Source organism: Trichechus manatus, unplaced genomic scaffold (assembly GCF_000243295.1).
Source record: "Trichechus manatus latirostris isolate Lorelei unplaced genomic scaffold, TriManLat1.0 scaffold00086, whole genome shotgun sequence".
NCBI lineage: Eukaryota > Metazoa > Chordata > Mammalia > Sirenia > Trichechidae > Trichechus > Trichechus manatus.
In genome coordinates this window covers 4016998-4034001 of record NW_004444022.1, presented here as the reverse complement: position 1 = coordinate 4034001, position 17004 = coordinate 4016998, and the positions used below count along the sequence as shown (strand labels likewise).

At 40.7% G+C, this 17004-nt stretch overlaps 1 protein-coding gene across 1 annotated transcript in view; it reads right to left on the bottom strand.

Annotated features, from left to right (window-relative positions):
* ASB12 (ankyrin repeat and SOCS box containing 12) overlaps positions 1 to 17004 on the bottom strand; it is a 358674-nt gene that overhangs the window by 147745 nt on the left and 193925 nt on the right. The window contains 1 exon segment of the mRNA XM_023736137.1: positions 8699 to 8926. Coding sequence (XP_023591905.1) covers positions 8699 to 8926 — 228 coding nt within the window.

The following is a 17004-nucleotide window of genomic DNA, read 5'->3' as shown; positions in this document are numbered from 1 at the left end:
ATACTTCTTGGCTGGCAATTTTTTCCCTTCAAGGATTTATATATGTCATCCCATTGCCTTCTTGCCTGCATGGTTTCTGCTGAGTAGTCTGAGCTTATTCTTATTGACTCTCCTTTGTAGATGACTTTTTGTTTATCCCTAGATGCTCTTAAAATTCTCTCTTGATCTTTGGTTTTGGTGAGTTAGATTATAATATGACTCAGTGACTTTCTTTTGGGATCTACCTTATGTGGGGTTCAATGAGCATCTTGGATAGATATCTTCTCACCTTTCAAAGTATCAGGGATGTTTTCTGCCAACAAATCTTCAACACTTCTCTGTGTATTTTCTGTTATGCTCCCTGTTCTGGTACTCCAATCACTCATATGTAATTCCTCTTGATAGAATCCCACATAATTCTTAGAGTTTCTTCATTTTTTAAAATCCTTTTATCTGATTTTTCCTCAAATAAGTTGATGTCAAGTGCTTTATCTTCAATCTCACTAATTCTGACTTCCATTGCCCCAATTCTGCTCCTATGACTTTCCATTGAGTTGTATAATTCTGACATTTTATTGTTAATCTTCTGGACTTCTGATTGCTGTCTCTCTATGGATTCTTGCAGGCTGTTAAATTTGTCATTATGCTCTTCTCTAATCTTTTTAATTTCCTCTATTATGTGTTCTACATTTTGCTTAATTTCCTTCCTAATCTCTTGAAGAGTTCTGTACGTTAATCTTTTGTATTCTGCCTCCGGTAATTCCAAGAAATATTCCTCCTCTGGAAAATTTCTAGATTCTTTATTTTGGGAGCTGGCTGAAGCCATCATGGATTGCCTCTTTATGTGATTTGATATTGACTGTTGTCTCCGAGCAATCAATAAGTTATTATATTTATTTATTTTACATTTGCTTGCTGTGTCCTAGCTTCTTGGTTTATTTTGATATGCCTAAATAGGCTACTCTTGTCAGCTAGTTTGATTATTGGCACCTTTGAAGATGTAATGTCCTGTACCAGATGGTTAGTTCTGTTACTAGGTATGTGAGCTCAGGATTTCACCCAATCCTCCTGTATGGATTCAACTGAGGTGCCCTAATAGATAGCCACTAAGTGTGTGGTGCAGGCTCTCACCTACAGTCCTAGACAGGCATGGTTGATTTGTGTAGGCACAGGCATCTGGCTGCAGCAGGGGGACACACTCTGAGCAAGGCAGGGGGCTGATGGCCACCCCTGAGTGTCCAGGAGGAAGGGGTGTCCCTGTTCCCTAGAGCACATAGGTGGGTGGGTTTTGCAGCCAGACTATGAGCATCCAATGCTGTTGGCTTTAAGGACTGGGGGCACTTTTTATTCTTGGGCTCCTATTGCTGGTGGCTAGGTGGCATGAGTGGAGCCATCAGTCCTCAGGCCCCTGATGAGGGTATGTGAAGACTCTGCTTAATGGGCAGAGCAATGTCAAATGTCAAGAACCTGACACTTCACAGCTGAAACAGTTGAAGTTAGACTTCAGGTATATACCCTGTTGTACTGTGGTAATGAAGGCCTATGCTGTTGAAATGGACCCATGCAAGTCTATGCAGGGGAAAAGGCACTCAAAGTCTGTGGATCCCTTATGCCTGTACCTAGGCAAAGAAGCTGCGCCTACCCTGAATTCCTGGCTTAGGGGAGCCGGCAGTTTATTTTTTCCCCTGTTCATTAATTTGTTCACTCTCCATGGCTGGGAGAATGGCTCAGGGCGTGTGATGGATCCTACTTCTGGCCCAGGAGACTCGTCAGTTGCGGAAGCTGGTCCCGGGATCCACTGCAGACAAGGGAGTGGGGAGGTAAATGGGAGAGAGGTTTTTCTCTAAGGGGGGTGTTTTTGATCCACGCAGTAGGCCGGATGCAAGTTCTTATTTTTGCCGATCGAGGGCTGCTTCTCACTGTCTCCGGGTGGCCAAGTAGACAGACCCTCTGCCGCTGGGTCTCTCCCAGTGAGGAATATGCCTCTCGAGCACTGTTGCTTGCCTGCCTCATTGCCCACCCATAAGCTGATCAGGCCTGAAGGGCTCAGGCTCCTGCCGGGTGAGGTCTGCAACTCCTCACTGCTTCCGAACTGTCTCTTCCTCCATTTGCCACTCAGTCCTATTCTTCAACTTTGCCTTTGATGTTCAGGCCTCCTAGATTGTCATATATAATTGATTCACTTGTTTTTTCGGTTCTTTGTTGTAAGAGGGTCCACTGGAAGCGTCTGACTACTCTGCCATATTGGCCCCAGCTCAGCTGGGCCCTTAATTGCTCTCAAATAATCTTTTTGTATGTCCTTAACATGATTTTCCCATTACCTTTACAGCTTTTGCATATATACCTAGGAGTGGAATTTCTGGGCCACTTGGTATTACTATGTTTAACTTTTTGAGGAACCGCTAACCTTATATTCTTTAATGTTTCTTTCTTCTCAGCACAAGAAACTTCACAAATCTCTTGTCTTGAAATACCCATAACCTCTTTTAGGCATCATCTCTTCTCTTTTATCCTCTTCACAGCCAAGAATCTTACACAGAGGTCTATATACTCACATTCCATTTCCTCACCTCTCACTCACTCCTCCACTCACTGTCATTTGGCTTCTGCTTGTACCCACTTAGTGGTGAACTGGTTAGTACTAAGGATCCCTAAAACCTCCATGTTGCCAAAGCTGATTATTGGGTTATTATGAGGCAAATGACATTGCTAACTAATCACTTGAGATTCTTCTCTTACTTTTTTTACTTTCCTTTCCTTGGTTTTATTCTTACCTCTGTAGCCACTCTGCACAGTAAACTTTATGCACTTCTTTTTTTTTTTTTTTACTAGACTTTCAGATATCAGTGTTATCCAGGTTTCTGTCCTGTCCTTGGCTCTTTCTCTATATACAATTTTTTTGTTATCTGAATTCATGGCTTAAACTGCCACTTATATGTAGATAACTCTCAAACCTCCATGTCCAATCCAGAATTGGTGAGCTCCAGACAAGTGCTGAATACCTTCCTACTGGACATCAACTCTTGAATGCCCCATCGCATACAAGTCCAAAACTGAAACCATCTTTTCCCCCAAACCTGCCTGTATCCTCCTGTATTTTCTATCTCAGTAAACCCAGCCACCTAAGACAGAAACTTGCAAGTTCTACTAGGTATTTTCTCTCATCTCCTGGTTCTGTTAGTTCTATTTCCTGAATACCACTTTTATCTCTCTCATTGTCTGTCTTTTTGTCAAGTCCTAATCAATTCTGATAGCCTTTTATTTCATACTTTCTTCCAATGTCAGTCTTCCACACTGCTGCCAGAAGAATATTTCTAAAACATAGATCTGATCATCATGTTACTGCCCTGTTCAAAATCCTTGAATAAATCTTTACTGTGTACAAAATAACATTCAAGCTCTTTATCTTAAAAAATGGGGCTTTGAATGATCTGATCCTTGCTGACCCCTATTCCCTGGCCTCATTTCCTCTACTCTCCCTACATACTCTATGACCCAGACACACTACATTGCTTGCAGTTCCTCAAGCACATCATCCTGTTTAATGTCTCTATATTTTTAAACACTGATCCCTCTGCATGGAATGCTTTCCTCTCTTCTAGAGAATTCCTACTCATACTTTAAAATGTCACATATGGCAGGAAGCCTTCTTTACCCCACAATGGGGAAGGTCCCTCTGTTTATGTTTACCTCTGTCTTAGCATTTATCATACTATACTGTTATCACTGATTTTCTTTTCTTTAAAAGAAGAGACAAGGACCATAACTCATTCAACTCAGTCTCCTCAATACCTGGCATATTTCCTGGTCCAGTGTTTGCTGATGAAGGAATAATGAATTGATGGTCTCAAATGACTAGAAAGTTGCAATTAAATGAAATTAAATGGATACACAGGGTAAAACTCTCATTTTACTTGCCTTTGACACCAGCTCAGTATCTGATACAGTATACAGCACATTGTTAGGTATTCAATAAATATTTGTTAATTAATTCAGATGACTGATTACACCGGTTATGATAACATTAGGTAAATCCTTAGTGAGATTGTTTGGCTTATAGCAAAAACTAGATAAATATAAGCCCTTGATCCTACCCCTTTCTAAAGAATGGAAATCTGCAGTTGCCTTTTTTTCTTACAAAAGATTACAAGGTGCATTGCTTTAGATACTAACCCTCTGCCTGGAATGCACTCCTAATCCCACTGTTCTGCCTAGGAAACTCCTACTCATCCCAAAAAAATTCATCCTTAAATGCTGTCTATTCCTGGAAGGCCACCATGACCTTTTCAAGCAGATTTAAGCACTTTTCCCTTTGTTGTCCATGATGTCTTGTTCTTCCCTCAAATATTTAACAATTTGGTAGAACCATTTGCACTCCTTGAAGGCAGAGGTAATATTCTAGTCACCTCTATAGCCCTAGTGCCCTAGCATAGTGTCTGCAATACTTGTTTCTTTATGAAAAGACATTTAAGCCATGTTCAACATTTTGTTTCCTGCTTATACAAGAGCTTACTGGAGTTTTGGTAAATCTTACTAAAATTAGTTCTCTTCAGCCCCCTCCTCCAAAATGAAGGTATTTTTACCTTTGGGAGAATTTGTGGCCCATGGATATCCATTCTTTCTCTATCAGGACCTTCATTTTTATACAAAAATAAAAGTTTACATTAGGAAAATCAAAATGAATTAACCAAACATACAAGAATATCAAAACACTTTGCTGAAAAGGACTGTGTACAAGTTTGAGTTGTACTGATCATAAAATAATTTCTCAAATTATAACTAAATATGTTATTTGGATTTCATTTATAAGCTTCATCAGGCACCTTCAAATTTCAGATGCTGTGGTGTGATAGATCACTTTTGTGTGTGAAATGTATGTGACCTTTCTTGTACCTCCCACTCAAGTCATTGGGCGAGACTGTGTGATAGGGTAATTTTGGCCCACCAAAGGGATTGGTCAGTTTTGCCATCCCACTGGGATTGAAATGAGTGACCCAGAGGCAGGAAAGAGAAGAGCCTACCACCACCAGGAAGGAGAGACCGGCAGGAGAGACTCGCAGGAGAGACCTGCAGGAGATGGGACAGTGGGCTTCCCGGCCCATGGACTGAGAAAGCTTGGGGGCACAGCTGGGAAGAGGCTGTCCTGATGGAAGAACTGTAACCTTGAGTGTCCCGGAGCCTGAATTGTAACCTATTACTTCCCTAATAAACCCCATAATCGTGAGTATGGTTTGTGAGTTCTGTGTGGTCATTGCAATGAATTATCCAACCCAGCAGAGAAGTAGAGAGTGTCGTGGGAGGGATGGTTGGTGTCAGAATTGGTAAAGATGGTGGAGGAGGAGGCATGTCTGACCCTTGCCTCATAGGAATCAGCCTTGGGCTGTGGATCTTGGGTCTCCTTCCCCTTTGTGAGCTTACAGGCAATCAAACATTGCCCCCACGTCATTTTTACAGTTGGTGTCAAAAGTGGAATTCTTTGCAATGGCTCCAGACTCATGGAAGCATCAGACTTTGTAACAGAAAAAACAAAGGGGCTTGGGAAGTGAAACTTTTGATTCTTAGATGGTTACTTTGGCTGTTGTTACCTGTAATGGCTGAAAAGCTGCTTCTGGAGCATCCTGGGACCAAAGCCAGGCCAGCTAAGCAGAATCATTGATAGGGGGCCAGGGTCTTCTGGTTCCATCCAGCCAGAGGCCCAAGGCCATATGCATATGAATGGGAAGATAGTTATGGGTGGAGAAGAGAAGATGTAACTGGAATGTTTTAAAAAGGGTTATGTGTTTAGGATTGTGTGTTTAATCAAGTGTACTATGGATAGTGAATGTTTCTCTTAGTTTGTAAAGCAGACCTAAATGTATGATAGAAATGAATATTGGGTATTACAGATTACAGAGAGCATCCAACTCTACCTTCAGACAATACTTGATTGGATATGTTAAAAGGGGAACTAGGATTTGCCCAAGGGAAACACAGGCTCTTGGTTTGAATGCAGTAGCCCTGTGTATAGAGTGGGGGCTTAGGTTGAAAACTTGAGCTCCACCAAGATTTGCATTTGTAAAGACATACAGAACCATCCAGAATTGCTGAGAGAACAGGAGATTTGCATTTGAAGGCTGGACTTGCAGAGAAAGAAAAAAAAGTGACTGTTTTGCTTTTTGAATTTCTAGCAAGTGCTTGCTGTGGATGCATCTAGGCAGGAAGTCAGTGCTCATCAGAAGAAACCACCTTCCAGGACTGAAAGTTAAAGGGAGCCGGTGAGTAGACAGCTTGGTCTGCTCACTTGTGGTGACTACGTGGGTCCTCTCAGTGAGTGGAAGTAGGGGAAGGGCAGCAATAAAGGGACAGGCTGAGTCTGGACATGTTCCACTGGCACCCATGACCTAGCCCATGGGGGCTAGGAATGAGAGACAGAGGAAAGGGCTGGCTGGTCAGAAGTAAAAGTTGTTGGACTCCTGAAGTTTACGCGTGGAACCCGCTGACCTAGCCTAAGAGGACTAGGGATGAGAGTGTATGAAGGGGCTGTCTGAAGTGCCTGGAGGTATGTGTGAACTCTCCAGCCTGAGGCTGCTACCCATTGTGACCTAGCTTGGGTGGCTATGACCAGAACTCGACTGAATGAAGACAAAGATGTTTGATACTATGAGCTGGTACAGACTGCTGCAATTCGATGGCTTGCTCTGGACTGGACTTTGCTTATGGATGTAGATGCTCAAAGTTCTATCCGCACAGAAGATTCTTCAAGACCAAGGAACATGCTTTTCTCCTCAGTACTGGTTTGATAGGGATGGGCAATTTAAACATTGGCTATCTAAAATGGGGGTGGGAGGGAACAGATAAAGGCATGAAGTGGCTGGCTTACACGCTTTCAAGAGTGTGCTTACACAAAATGAGGGGGACAAGGGAGGATCCCCACCGAATACATTCCTCTTTTTATGACAGGTCTGGGGAAGAGAGGGTGGGAGGAGATGCTGATAGGATTACATGATTCAGTTGTGAGTGTTGATTATTAACAGGGTTAATTGTGATTATAAAAACTAATTGTAGAAGCTGTAAGTGTGAAAGAGTGGACTAAAGGGGAGGCATCGCTGGACTCAAGTACAGTGGCTGAAAAAAAGTCCCTTAAAAGTTTTGCTATGCAGAGACAGGGAATAATTTTCTCTCAGTTAAATTTTATCAGACACCAGAAAGGATGAAGCTGAGATAAACTTTTGGAGAATGTGACCAGATCAGACAGAAACCCACAGCAGATCTGAAAGGCTGGTATCTTAGTAACCACACCCTGCGGACTCTTTGCCCTATAGAAGGACTAATGGTTGATGACTGTTTTGGACTGGTAAAATGATTGAGAGGGGGAAGTTTTCCTCCAAATATGAAAGAACCAGGGATAGAAAAGCCAGGGGGTGGCCTGCAATGTGATAGATCACTTTTGTGTGTGGCCTTTCTAGACATGGTCTTGTAACTCCCACCCAAGTAATTGCGCAGGACTGTGTGATAGGGTAATTGTGATCCAACAGAGGGATTAGTTAGTTTTGCCATCCCGATGGGCTTGAAATGAGCAACCCCAGAAGTGGAAAACAGAAGATCCTACCATCACCAGGAAGGAGAGACCTGCAGGAGATGGTGTGGTGGGCTTCCTGGCCCATGAAGCAAGAAAGCTGAGTGCCTTTGGGCAGAGAATGAGGGCCAGGGAGAGGTGTGCCTGGAAGCAAGGCTGGGAAGAGGCTGTCCTGACAGAAGAACTGTATCCTTGAGTGTCCAAGCCTGAATTGTAATCTGTTACTTCTGTAATAAACCTCATAATGGTGAGTATGGTCTGTGAGCTCTGTGTAGCCATTGCAATGAATTATTCAACCCAGCAGAGAAGTTGAGACTGTCGTGGGAGGGATAGTTGGTGTCAGAATTGGTGTCATGGGAGGGATGGTTGGTGTCAGAATTGGTAAAGATGGCGGAGGAGGAGGCATGTCTGGCCCCCGCCTCATAGGAATCAGCCTTGGGTTGTGATCTTGGGTCTTTTTCTCCTTTGTAAAGTTAGAGGCGGTCAGACATTGCTGCCCCCGTGCCGTTTTTACAGATGCTCTCAGGAGAAATTATTCTGGATATACATCCAGTGTCACATTTCTTTTGGCTTTTATACTATGTATGACAAGTCATTTAAGCCATAATTAAATGCAATCCTGATAAGAACGATATTAAATTCAACTTTTGAAAAAACAGGACCCTAAAGGTAATATTCATTCATTTGTACCAAGAACAAAACCATTTTCAACTATTTTTTTTAAGTTATTTCCAAAAAAATGAGGATAAACCCCTGTTGTGAGTTCTGTTTCTTAGAAAGATTAACCAAGAAGCCTTGGATTCAGCATCAGAAAACAATCATGAGTATAAATGAAATTCAAGTAACTGACATGTTAAGGATGATAAGTCCATTAGACAGCCTATTTAACCAGTCACCCATTCATCTTTTTAAACTTTTTGAGCCTTTTATATACAACTTACAGCCGCCTACTATATACAACTCACCTTGTGATAAGTAAGAAATTATGCTGAATGTGCAATAGAAAATATATAGACTGTATATGCCTAGTATAATGGAAGGAGGCTAAATTAAAAAATAGCTATTTTGTAGATTTAGAGTTCCTTCCTGTGGAAAACAAATTAGTTGAGAGTTCTTTAAGATTTACTCACAATCTGTCACTAGTATATACGTATATAAAATAACAATCTCTTGCTCTCTTATCATGAGTCCTTTGAAAGTTCTATAAAATGGATCTAGGAGGATGCTGGCCATAGAGCAGACTTGTGCTGTGCCATCCCACCCATCAGAACAATGGACTAAGACATTGGCCTTTTCTACTTTCATTGCCTGTGAAGACAAGAGACAAAAAGCAGCACAAGCAACCTTCACATAGCATGCTGGTTTAGTAAATAGGTTGCCAAATAACATCCTACATCACAGAGAACTTGGTCTTACTGGGTTATATTAATTTCTTCTAATATTGGCATCCTCTATGAGGAGTGAAAAAGAAAATAAAAGAGTGCAACAGAAGAAAGAGAGCTTAGCAAAAGAATAGAAAAACAAAATAAAAGCAAACACATGATGCAGGGGAGCTCTAAATTCACAAAAATTCTGAAGAAGACAGGATTAATTCTCAGAGAGAAGACTGGGCAGGGGAAGAATTTATGATAAAAAACAAGATAGGACAGTTCTGCATTCCACTCCCAGTTCTGACAACTATTTCCTCTGGAGTCTTTAGCCATTTAGTCTTACTAACATACATACATCCAACTGAAAATTGAGGGATTTACCTGTCTTAGATCAGTTACTGCACAATCAGAATGATGTGGAGATCTGGGTAGTTGCTTAGCCTTGGCAATTTTGGCAATGGTGGATATTGGTCATTCAATTACGCATTCTAACACTTAATTGTGTACCCCTATGTACTTGGTATGTGCTAGGTATTAGTAATACAAAGATGAGACTCAGTTTCTGCCTTCAAGGAGCTCATTAACTAGTCAAGGTGACCAAAGGTAAATAAATAATTACAATACAGTGGAAAAACTGTTGCAATAGAGTAATGTTTAGTAACTATATTCTTTTGCAGAAAGAGTAAGACGTCCTCAGGTGAGGAAGGAGAAGGACATCAATTAATTTCTTCACTCATTCATTCATCCACCCATCTAGCCAATAATTATTGAATGACTATGCAAGAAGCACTGTGCAAGGCACAGGAGATGTGAGGGAGACAAACATTGGAGTGATTTCAAACCAATGACAAATAAAACAATAAAAGTTCATACCTGGTACAACAAAGGCAAAAAAGATAACCAAAGAGGAGGAGTCAACTAAGATGGGTCTTGACAGATGAGCAAGCATTTGCCAGATGGATCAGCAGTAAAAAACATCCCAGGAAGAGGTAACAACATGACAGTATGTACAAAGGCAAAGAGGAATGGCACGTGTGAGGAACTCTTTAAGTAGCTTGGTAATGGTTGGGGCTAGTGAGAGAGGAGAGACAAAGCTAGCCAGGAGGGCAAGGGTCAAACCAAGAAGTGTGCATTTTATCTGGTAGTGATGGGAGCCACTGAGGTGTTAAAAGCAGACGAGTGCTCTAATCAGATGTGCATTTTTGAAAGGTCACTGTGGTGGCAGTCAGGAGAATGGATTGGAAGGAAATGAGATTGCATATAGGAAGACCAGTCAGGGAGCTACTGAAATTGTGAAAGGCAATGAGGGCCTGAACTACAGTACTAGCAGTGGGGCTAAAAAGGAGAAGAGGGATGTTAAGTATGAAAATTTAACAGGACAAGTGAGAGAATGGATACTGGATGAAGGAGAAGGAAGAGTCAATGTGTGGTTTAGGTAACTAAGTAGGTGGCAGTACCATTAGTCTGAATAGTGAACATGGGATAAGAAGCAAATTTTAGGTGGTAGTAAGGGTAGGGAAGAAGACTCACTTTTGGCCATGGTCAGTCTGAGGAAGCTGAGGGACATCCAATGGAGAGTCCAGTGGGCAACTGGATATGTGTGTCTGGAGTTCAGGAGAGGGAGGTATGTGGGCCAGAGTGTAGATCTGGCTACTATATGAATAGAGATGGTAGTGAAAATTGTGTGCATGGCTGATATTATACAGGCAGAGACCAAAAGTGAGAAAAGAGAAGTCCTTAAAAAAACATTGACTTTTAAAGGGCAAGTAGAGGAAGGAGGGCTAGTACAGGAGTCAGTCTGTGAAGAAATGGCCTGAAAGGTAGAAAGAGAACCAGAGGAGAGTAGTTGGATTAAAACCAGGACTATAAAAAAGGTTTAAGGAGAAAGGAGTCAACAGTGCCAAATGTTGCAGAAAGGTCAAAATAGAATGAAGATTAAAAAGTCACCTTTAGATTGGACAAGTCAGAGGTCACTAGTGACCTCAGCAAGAGCAGTAGTAGATGACTGTTGTTGTTGTTAGCTGCTGTCTATTAGGCCCCTGACTCATAGTGACCCCATGCCCAATGGAGTGAAATGCTGCCCAGTCCTGCTATCCCCATGATAGGCTGTGGATCAGACTATTGTGATTCAGTTTTCACTGGCTAATTTTCAGAAGTAGATCATCAGGCCTTTCTTTCTAGTTTGTCTTTAGTTAGGAAGCTCCATTGAAACCTGTTCAGCATCGTAACAACATACAAGCCTCCACTGACAGATGAGTAGTTGCTGTGCGTGTGGTGCATTGGCCAGGAATTTGACCCAGGTCTCCTGCATGAAAGGCAGGAACTCTACCACTGAACCACCAATGTCCCCCAGTAGATGAATAATGGTATGGAAATCGGATCACAGTGAGCTGAAGAGTGAATGAAAGTGAAAAAATGCTAATAGGGAAGGCCAACTACTTTCAAGACAGCTCTGACCAAGAGGAGAGAGGGCAATAACTAGAAGAGAATAAGAAAAGTTCTTTTTCTTTGATAAAAACATATTTCAGCATATTTCTGAGGGAAGAAGCCAGTGGAAAGGAATAGGTTGAAAATGTAGGAGAAAGAGGGATTAACTGATAGTCAATACCTTGATGAAGTAGGAGGCGATGCGATTTAGAACACAGATAAAGAGATTAAACTTACACAGAAGATGGGATACCATTTCCTCTGAGACAGCAAAGAAGACACAAAAAGTTGGTAAAGACAGTAGTGAGAAGACAAGGGATTATCTTGATTTTTCCATGAAGTAGGAGACATGTTTAAATATGTATATATAGAGGGGAGTAACAGTGGTATTATTAGCTTGAAAGCAAGGTATACATTAGGAATAACTGCTTGGTAGAACAAGAGTGGGACCCAACCAGGGGCATATAAAATGACTGCTAAGTGGCCCTAAGACTACGGCTAAGATTATAGACCAGAAACCTATTATAGTACCAATCAGCACAGCTATGGGATTTATTTATTTGTAGCAATGTTTAGTACTCAGGAAAGAGCACAGAAAGCAGAGAATGACCGGGGTTAGAAGGACAGAAAGGAGCTCTGGTGATGCAATGGTTAAGCGTTTGGCTGCTAACCGAAAGGTCGGTGTTTCGAACCCACCAGCTGCTCCGCAGAAGAAAAGATCTGGCGATCTGCTCTTGAAATATTTACAGCCTAGAAAACCCTATGGGGCAGTTCTACTCTGTCATGTGGCATTACTACGAGTCAGAATTAACTCGACAGCACACAACAACAGCAGGGCATATAGAGTGGAAGGATAAGGTGCAAGGTGGAATGGATGAGGTGCCATACCATCAGGTCTTGGCTGGATAGGGAAGAAGATGGAAGAAGGTATAAAAAGAGGAGTTAAAAGTGTAGAGGTCTATAGGAGATAGAAGAACTAGGCTAGTTGAAGTAAAGGTGTGAGAGAGCAGGAGTGTAAAAGCTCAAAGAAGTATCAGTGTAAAGAGTTAGATGGGTTGTACATGGACATTCAAATCTCCTGGGATGAGGGGAAAGAATCAGGATATAGAGGAAGGTGGTAAGGCCATTCTCAAAGTCCTTAATGGAGGAAGAAGAATAACTAAGATGGGTACTGGGTGGTATAGCTAACTGAAAAGATCTGAAGAGAGAAAAGATTTTCATAAGGAGCAAGGAGAATATCAGACCTGTCCTGGGATCTGTCATTCATGGTGGGGGAGAATGAGTAACCTTTATAGTAGAGGATGCAAGAGAAATGATATTCCTAGGATAGCCAGGCTTCAGGTAAGACAGAAGTTAGAGAGTTCTGGCAAAAAGGTGAGAAGTTAAGCAGACACATGAGGTGGTGTGAGAGGCCTGACAGTAGCAACTACACTTTTACTTACGGTTCCAGGAATGAAAAGTCACTGATGGACAGGAAAAAATGCTCAATTTCACAAATAAAGAAATGAAAATTAAAACATGATATGAAATTTATCACCTATAATACTGGTAGAGATTAGAAGACTGATGATAATCATTGCTGGCAAGGATGTGGAGAAACAGGCACTGTTGTTGGGAATGTAAACTAGTACAATCTATTTGGAGGGTAATTTGACTGCATCTATTAAAATGTGAAATATTCATACTTTTTGATTCAGAAAACCCACTTCTAAGAATATCCACACATATAAAGACATATGTTCAAGGGTATTTGGTACAGAAATGTCCACATTAGTGAAATATTGGGAACAACTCAATTGCCCATCAACAGAGGACTACAGTAAATTCACACAGTGGAATATTATATAGTCACTGAAAAGAATGAGGTAATACTAACTAAACTGATCTGGAAAATGTTCATTATCGTTGTTGTTGTTGTCAAGTTGGTTCTGACTCACAGTGACCCTATGCACCACAGAACAAAACACTGCCCTGTCCTGCGTCATGCTCACAATCATTGTTATGCTTCAGCCCGTTGTTGCAGCCACTGTGTCAATCCATCTCGTTGAGGGTCTTCTTCTTTTTTGCTGACCCTGTACTTTACCAAGCATGAGGTCCTTCTCCAGGGACTGATCCCTCCTGATAACATGTCCAAAGTATGTAAGACATAGTCTCGCCATCCTTCCTTCTAAGGACTATTCTGGTTGCACTTAATGTATAATGTTCATTATACATTAAGTAAAAAAAGTCAGTTACAGAACAGTATACACACATATACATATATAGAGAGGAGGCCCCTGGTGGCACAGTGGTTAAGAGCTATGGCTGCTAACCAAAACGTCGGCAGTTCGAATCCACCAGCCGCTCCTTGGAAACCCTGTGGGGCAGTTCTACTCTGTCCTATAGGGTCACCATATGGGAATTGACTCGACGGCAACAGGTTTATACATACACACACACACGCACTTATACATATTTTGAAAAACTCAAGAGCTGCAGTGTCCAATAAGATAGTCAATAGTCAATGTGGCTATTTAAATTTAAATTAATTAAAAATAAAAATTCAGTCAACCATATATGTACCCAATAGCCTTGTGTGACTAGTGGCTATTGTATTAGACAGCACAGTTCAAATACAGGACACTTCCATCATCACAGAAAGTTCAAATGGACAGGGCTAATCTAGAGGTGTATACATTAAACTATTAACAGTGAAGTGTGTGTTGTGGGGCAAACTATAGGGCAATTTTACATTTTATGTTACATATTTCAGAACTGTTTATTTCTTTGATAGTATGACTATATTACTCTTGTAAAAAAAAATAAAGATAAATTTAAAAAGAGAGAGAAAGAAGTAGCATAGTGTGTTTAGAGAACAGCAAAAAAGTCCACTGTGGCCAAATTGGCAAGTTGTGGAGGGATTGTGAAAGAAAGACTCTTTATATCAAGCTACAGGGTCTTATGAGCTATAGGGAGCCATTGGAGGATTCTGAGCTTCCAGTGACAAAATCAGACATGTTCAAGAAAGATGACTTTAGAGGGAATTTGGTGGTCAAACTGGGGAGTGACTACTAGAGACAAGTAAACCAGTTAGGAGGTTATTATAATATTTTGGGCAAGGGATGATGAATGTCTTTACTAGGAAAGTAGCAGTAGAAACTGAGAAGAAAGGATAGATTTGAGAAACATTTTTGAGGTAGAAGTGATAGGACTTGGCAATTGCTAGATGGAGGAAAAGAGGGAGAATACAGGGCTGACTGAGGTTTCAAGTTTGGGAGACTAGATAGGTGGTGATATAGATGGAAAGTACAACATAATTGTACAATCACAAGCCCATCATTTTGGTCCACTAATTTTAATTAAACCAATATCTGCGTTGGCTGCATTATCAAATCTGTCCTTCTTCTGCATCGTCACTTTATTTGGTCTAATAAATTTGGTTTCAGAGAGGAAATACAGATATATGGGTGTAGGACACGTAAAAAAGGAACAATACAAAAAAGGTTTAGGCTTAAAAAACCAAGAAAGTCACAGAGCAAACATTAATAATACATCACAATGAAAAGTATAGGCAATGGTATTGAGAAAGGGAGAAGCTTAGGGCTGGATATTTATGGCAGTTAATTATACACACCCTTTAAGTATTTTAAGCCAGAGGCTATATATCTCATTGCCTTCAACCGAGGACATGACAAAAGGAGTGAAAACTCATTCCCACATTTTCTTTATTTCCACTGAATGGAGATGGTGTAAAGAGAGAGAGTTCTCATGTAGGAATATACAAAAACAAAACTTCAAAGTGAGAAATGTACACTCCAACTTCCTTTTTCTTTTTTTAAATCACCTAATAAAGGGTATAGAAGTCAGAGTTTTGGTTGTCAGAAATAAGTAAGTCAGCATAAATGCAGGGTGATGAAGCCTGCCTAGACAGTATTCGGAGACAGACCTGTATAAAGGAGTCAAAAGGTCTGCTTTGCCAAACTGACAAAACAAAAACAGGAGAGGAAGCAAATAACCCTAATAAGCAATGAGATGGGTGATATCACAACAGACCCAATGTAAATTAAAAGAATCATAACAGAACACTATGAAAAATTGTACTCTAACAAATTTGAAAACCTAGAGAAAATGGACAAATTTCTAGAAACTCACTACCTACCTAAAGTAACACAAACAGAGGTAGAACAACTAAATAAACCCATAACAAAAGAAGAGATTGAAAATGTAATTAAAAAACTACCAACAAAAAAAGCGCTGGCCCGGATGGCTTCACTGAAGAATTCAACCAAACTTTCAGAGAAGAGTTAACACCACTACTACTAAAGGTATTTCAGAGCATAGAAAAGGATGGAAGACTCCCAAACTCATTCTATGAAGCCAGCATAACCCTGATACCAAAACCAGGTAAAGACACCACAGAAAAAGAAAATTACAGACCAATATCCCTCATGAACATTGATGCAAAAATCCTCAACAAAATTCTAGCCAATAGAATTCAGCAACATACCAAAAATATAATACACCATGACCAAGAGGGATTTATACCAGGTATGCAGGGATGGTTCAACATGAGAAAAACAATCAATGTAATCCATCATATAAATAAAACAAAAGAACCACATGATCTTATCAATCGATGCAGAAAAGGCATTTGACAAAGTCCAACACCCATTCCTGATAAAAACCCTCAACAAAATAGGAATAGAAGGGAAATCCCTCAATATAATTAAGGGCATTTACACAAAGCCAACAGCCAACATCATCCTAAATGGAGAGACTTTGAAAGCATTCCCCTTGAGAACAGGAACCACACAAGGATGCCCTTTATCACCACTCTTATTCAACATTGTGCTGGAGGTCCTAGCAAGAGCAATTACTCTAGAAAAAGAAATAAAGGGCATTCAGATTGGTAGGGAAGAAGTCAAAGCATCTCTATTTGCAGATGAGATGATCCTATACACAGAAAACCCCAAAGAATCCACAAGAAAAGTACTGGTACTAATAGAAAATTTCAGCAAGGTATCAGGATACAAGGTAAACATATAAAAATCAGTTGGACTCCTCTACACCAAAAAAGAGAGCTTTGAAAAGGAAATCACCAAATCAATACCATTTACAGTGGCCCCCGGGAAGGTAAAATGTTTGGGAATAAATCTAACCAGAGACATAAAAGACCTGTACGATGAAAACTGCAGGACACTGCTGCAGGAAACCAAAATAGACCTGCATAGGTGGAGGAAAATACCTTGCTCATGGATAGGAAGATTCAACATTGTGAAGATGTCAATTCTACCCAAAGCGATCTACAGATACAATGCAATCCCGATCCAAATTCCAACGGCATTTTTAATGAGATAGAGAAACAAATCACCAACTTCATATGGAAAGGGAAGAGGCCCCGGATAAGTAAAGCATTACTCAAAAAGAAGAACAAAGTGGGAGGCCTCACACTACCTGATTTTAGAACCTATTATACTGCCACGGTAGTCAAAACAGCCTGCTACTGGTACAATAAAAGATACATAGACCAATGGAACAGAATTGAGAATCCAGACATAAATTCATCCACCTATGAGTAGCTGATGTTTGACAATGCCCTAAGTTCATTAACTGGGGAAAAGACAGTCTCTTTAACAAATGGTGCTGGCATAACTGGATATCCATCTGCAAAAAACTGAAACAAGACCCATACCT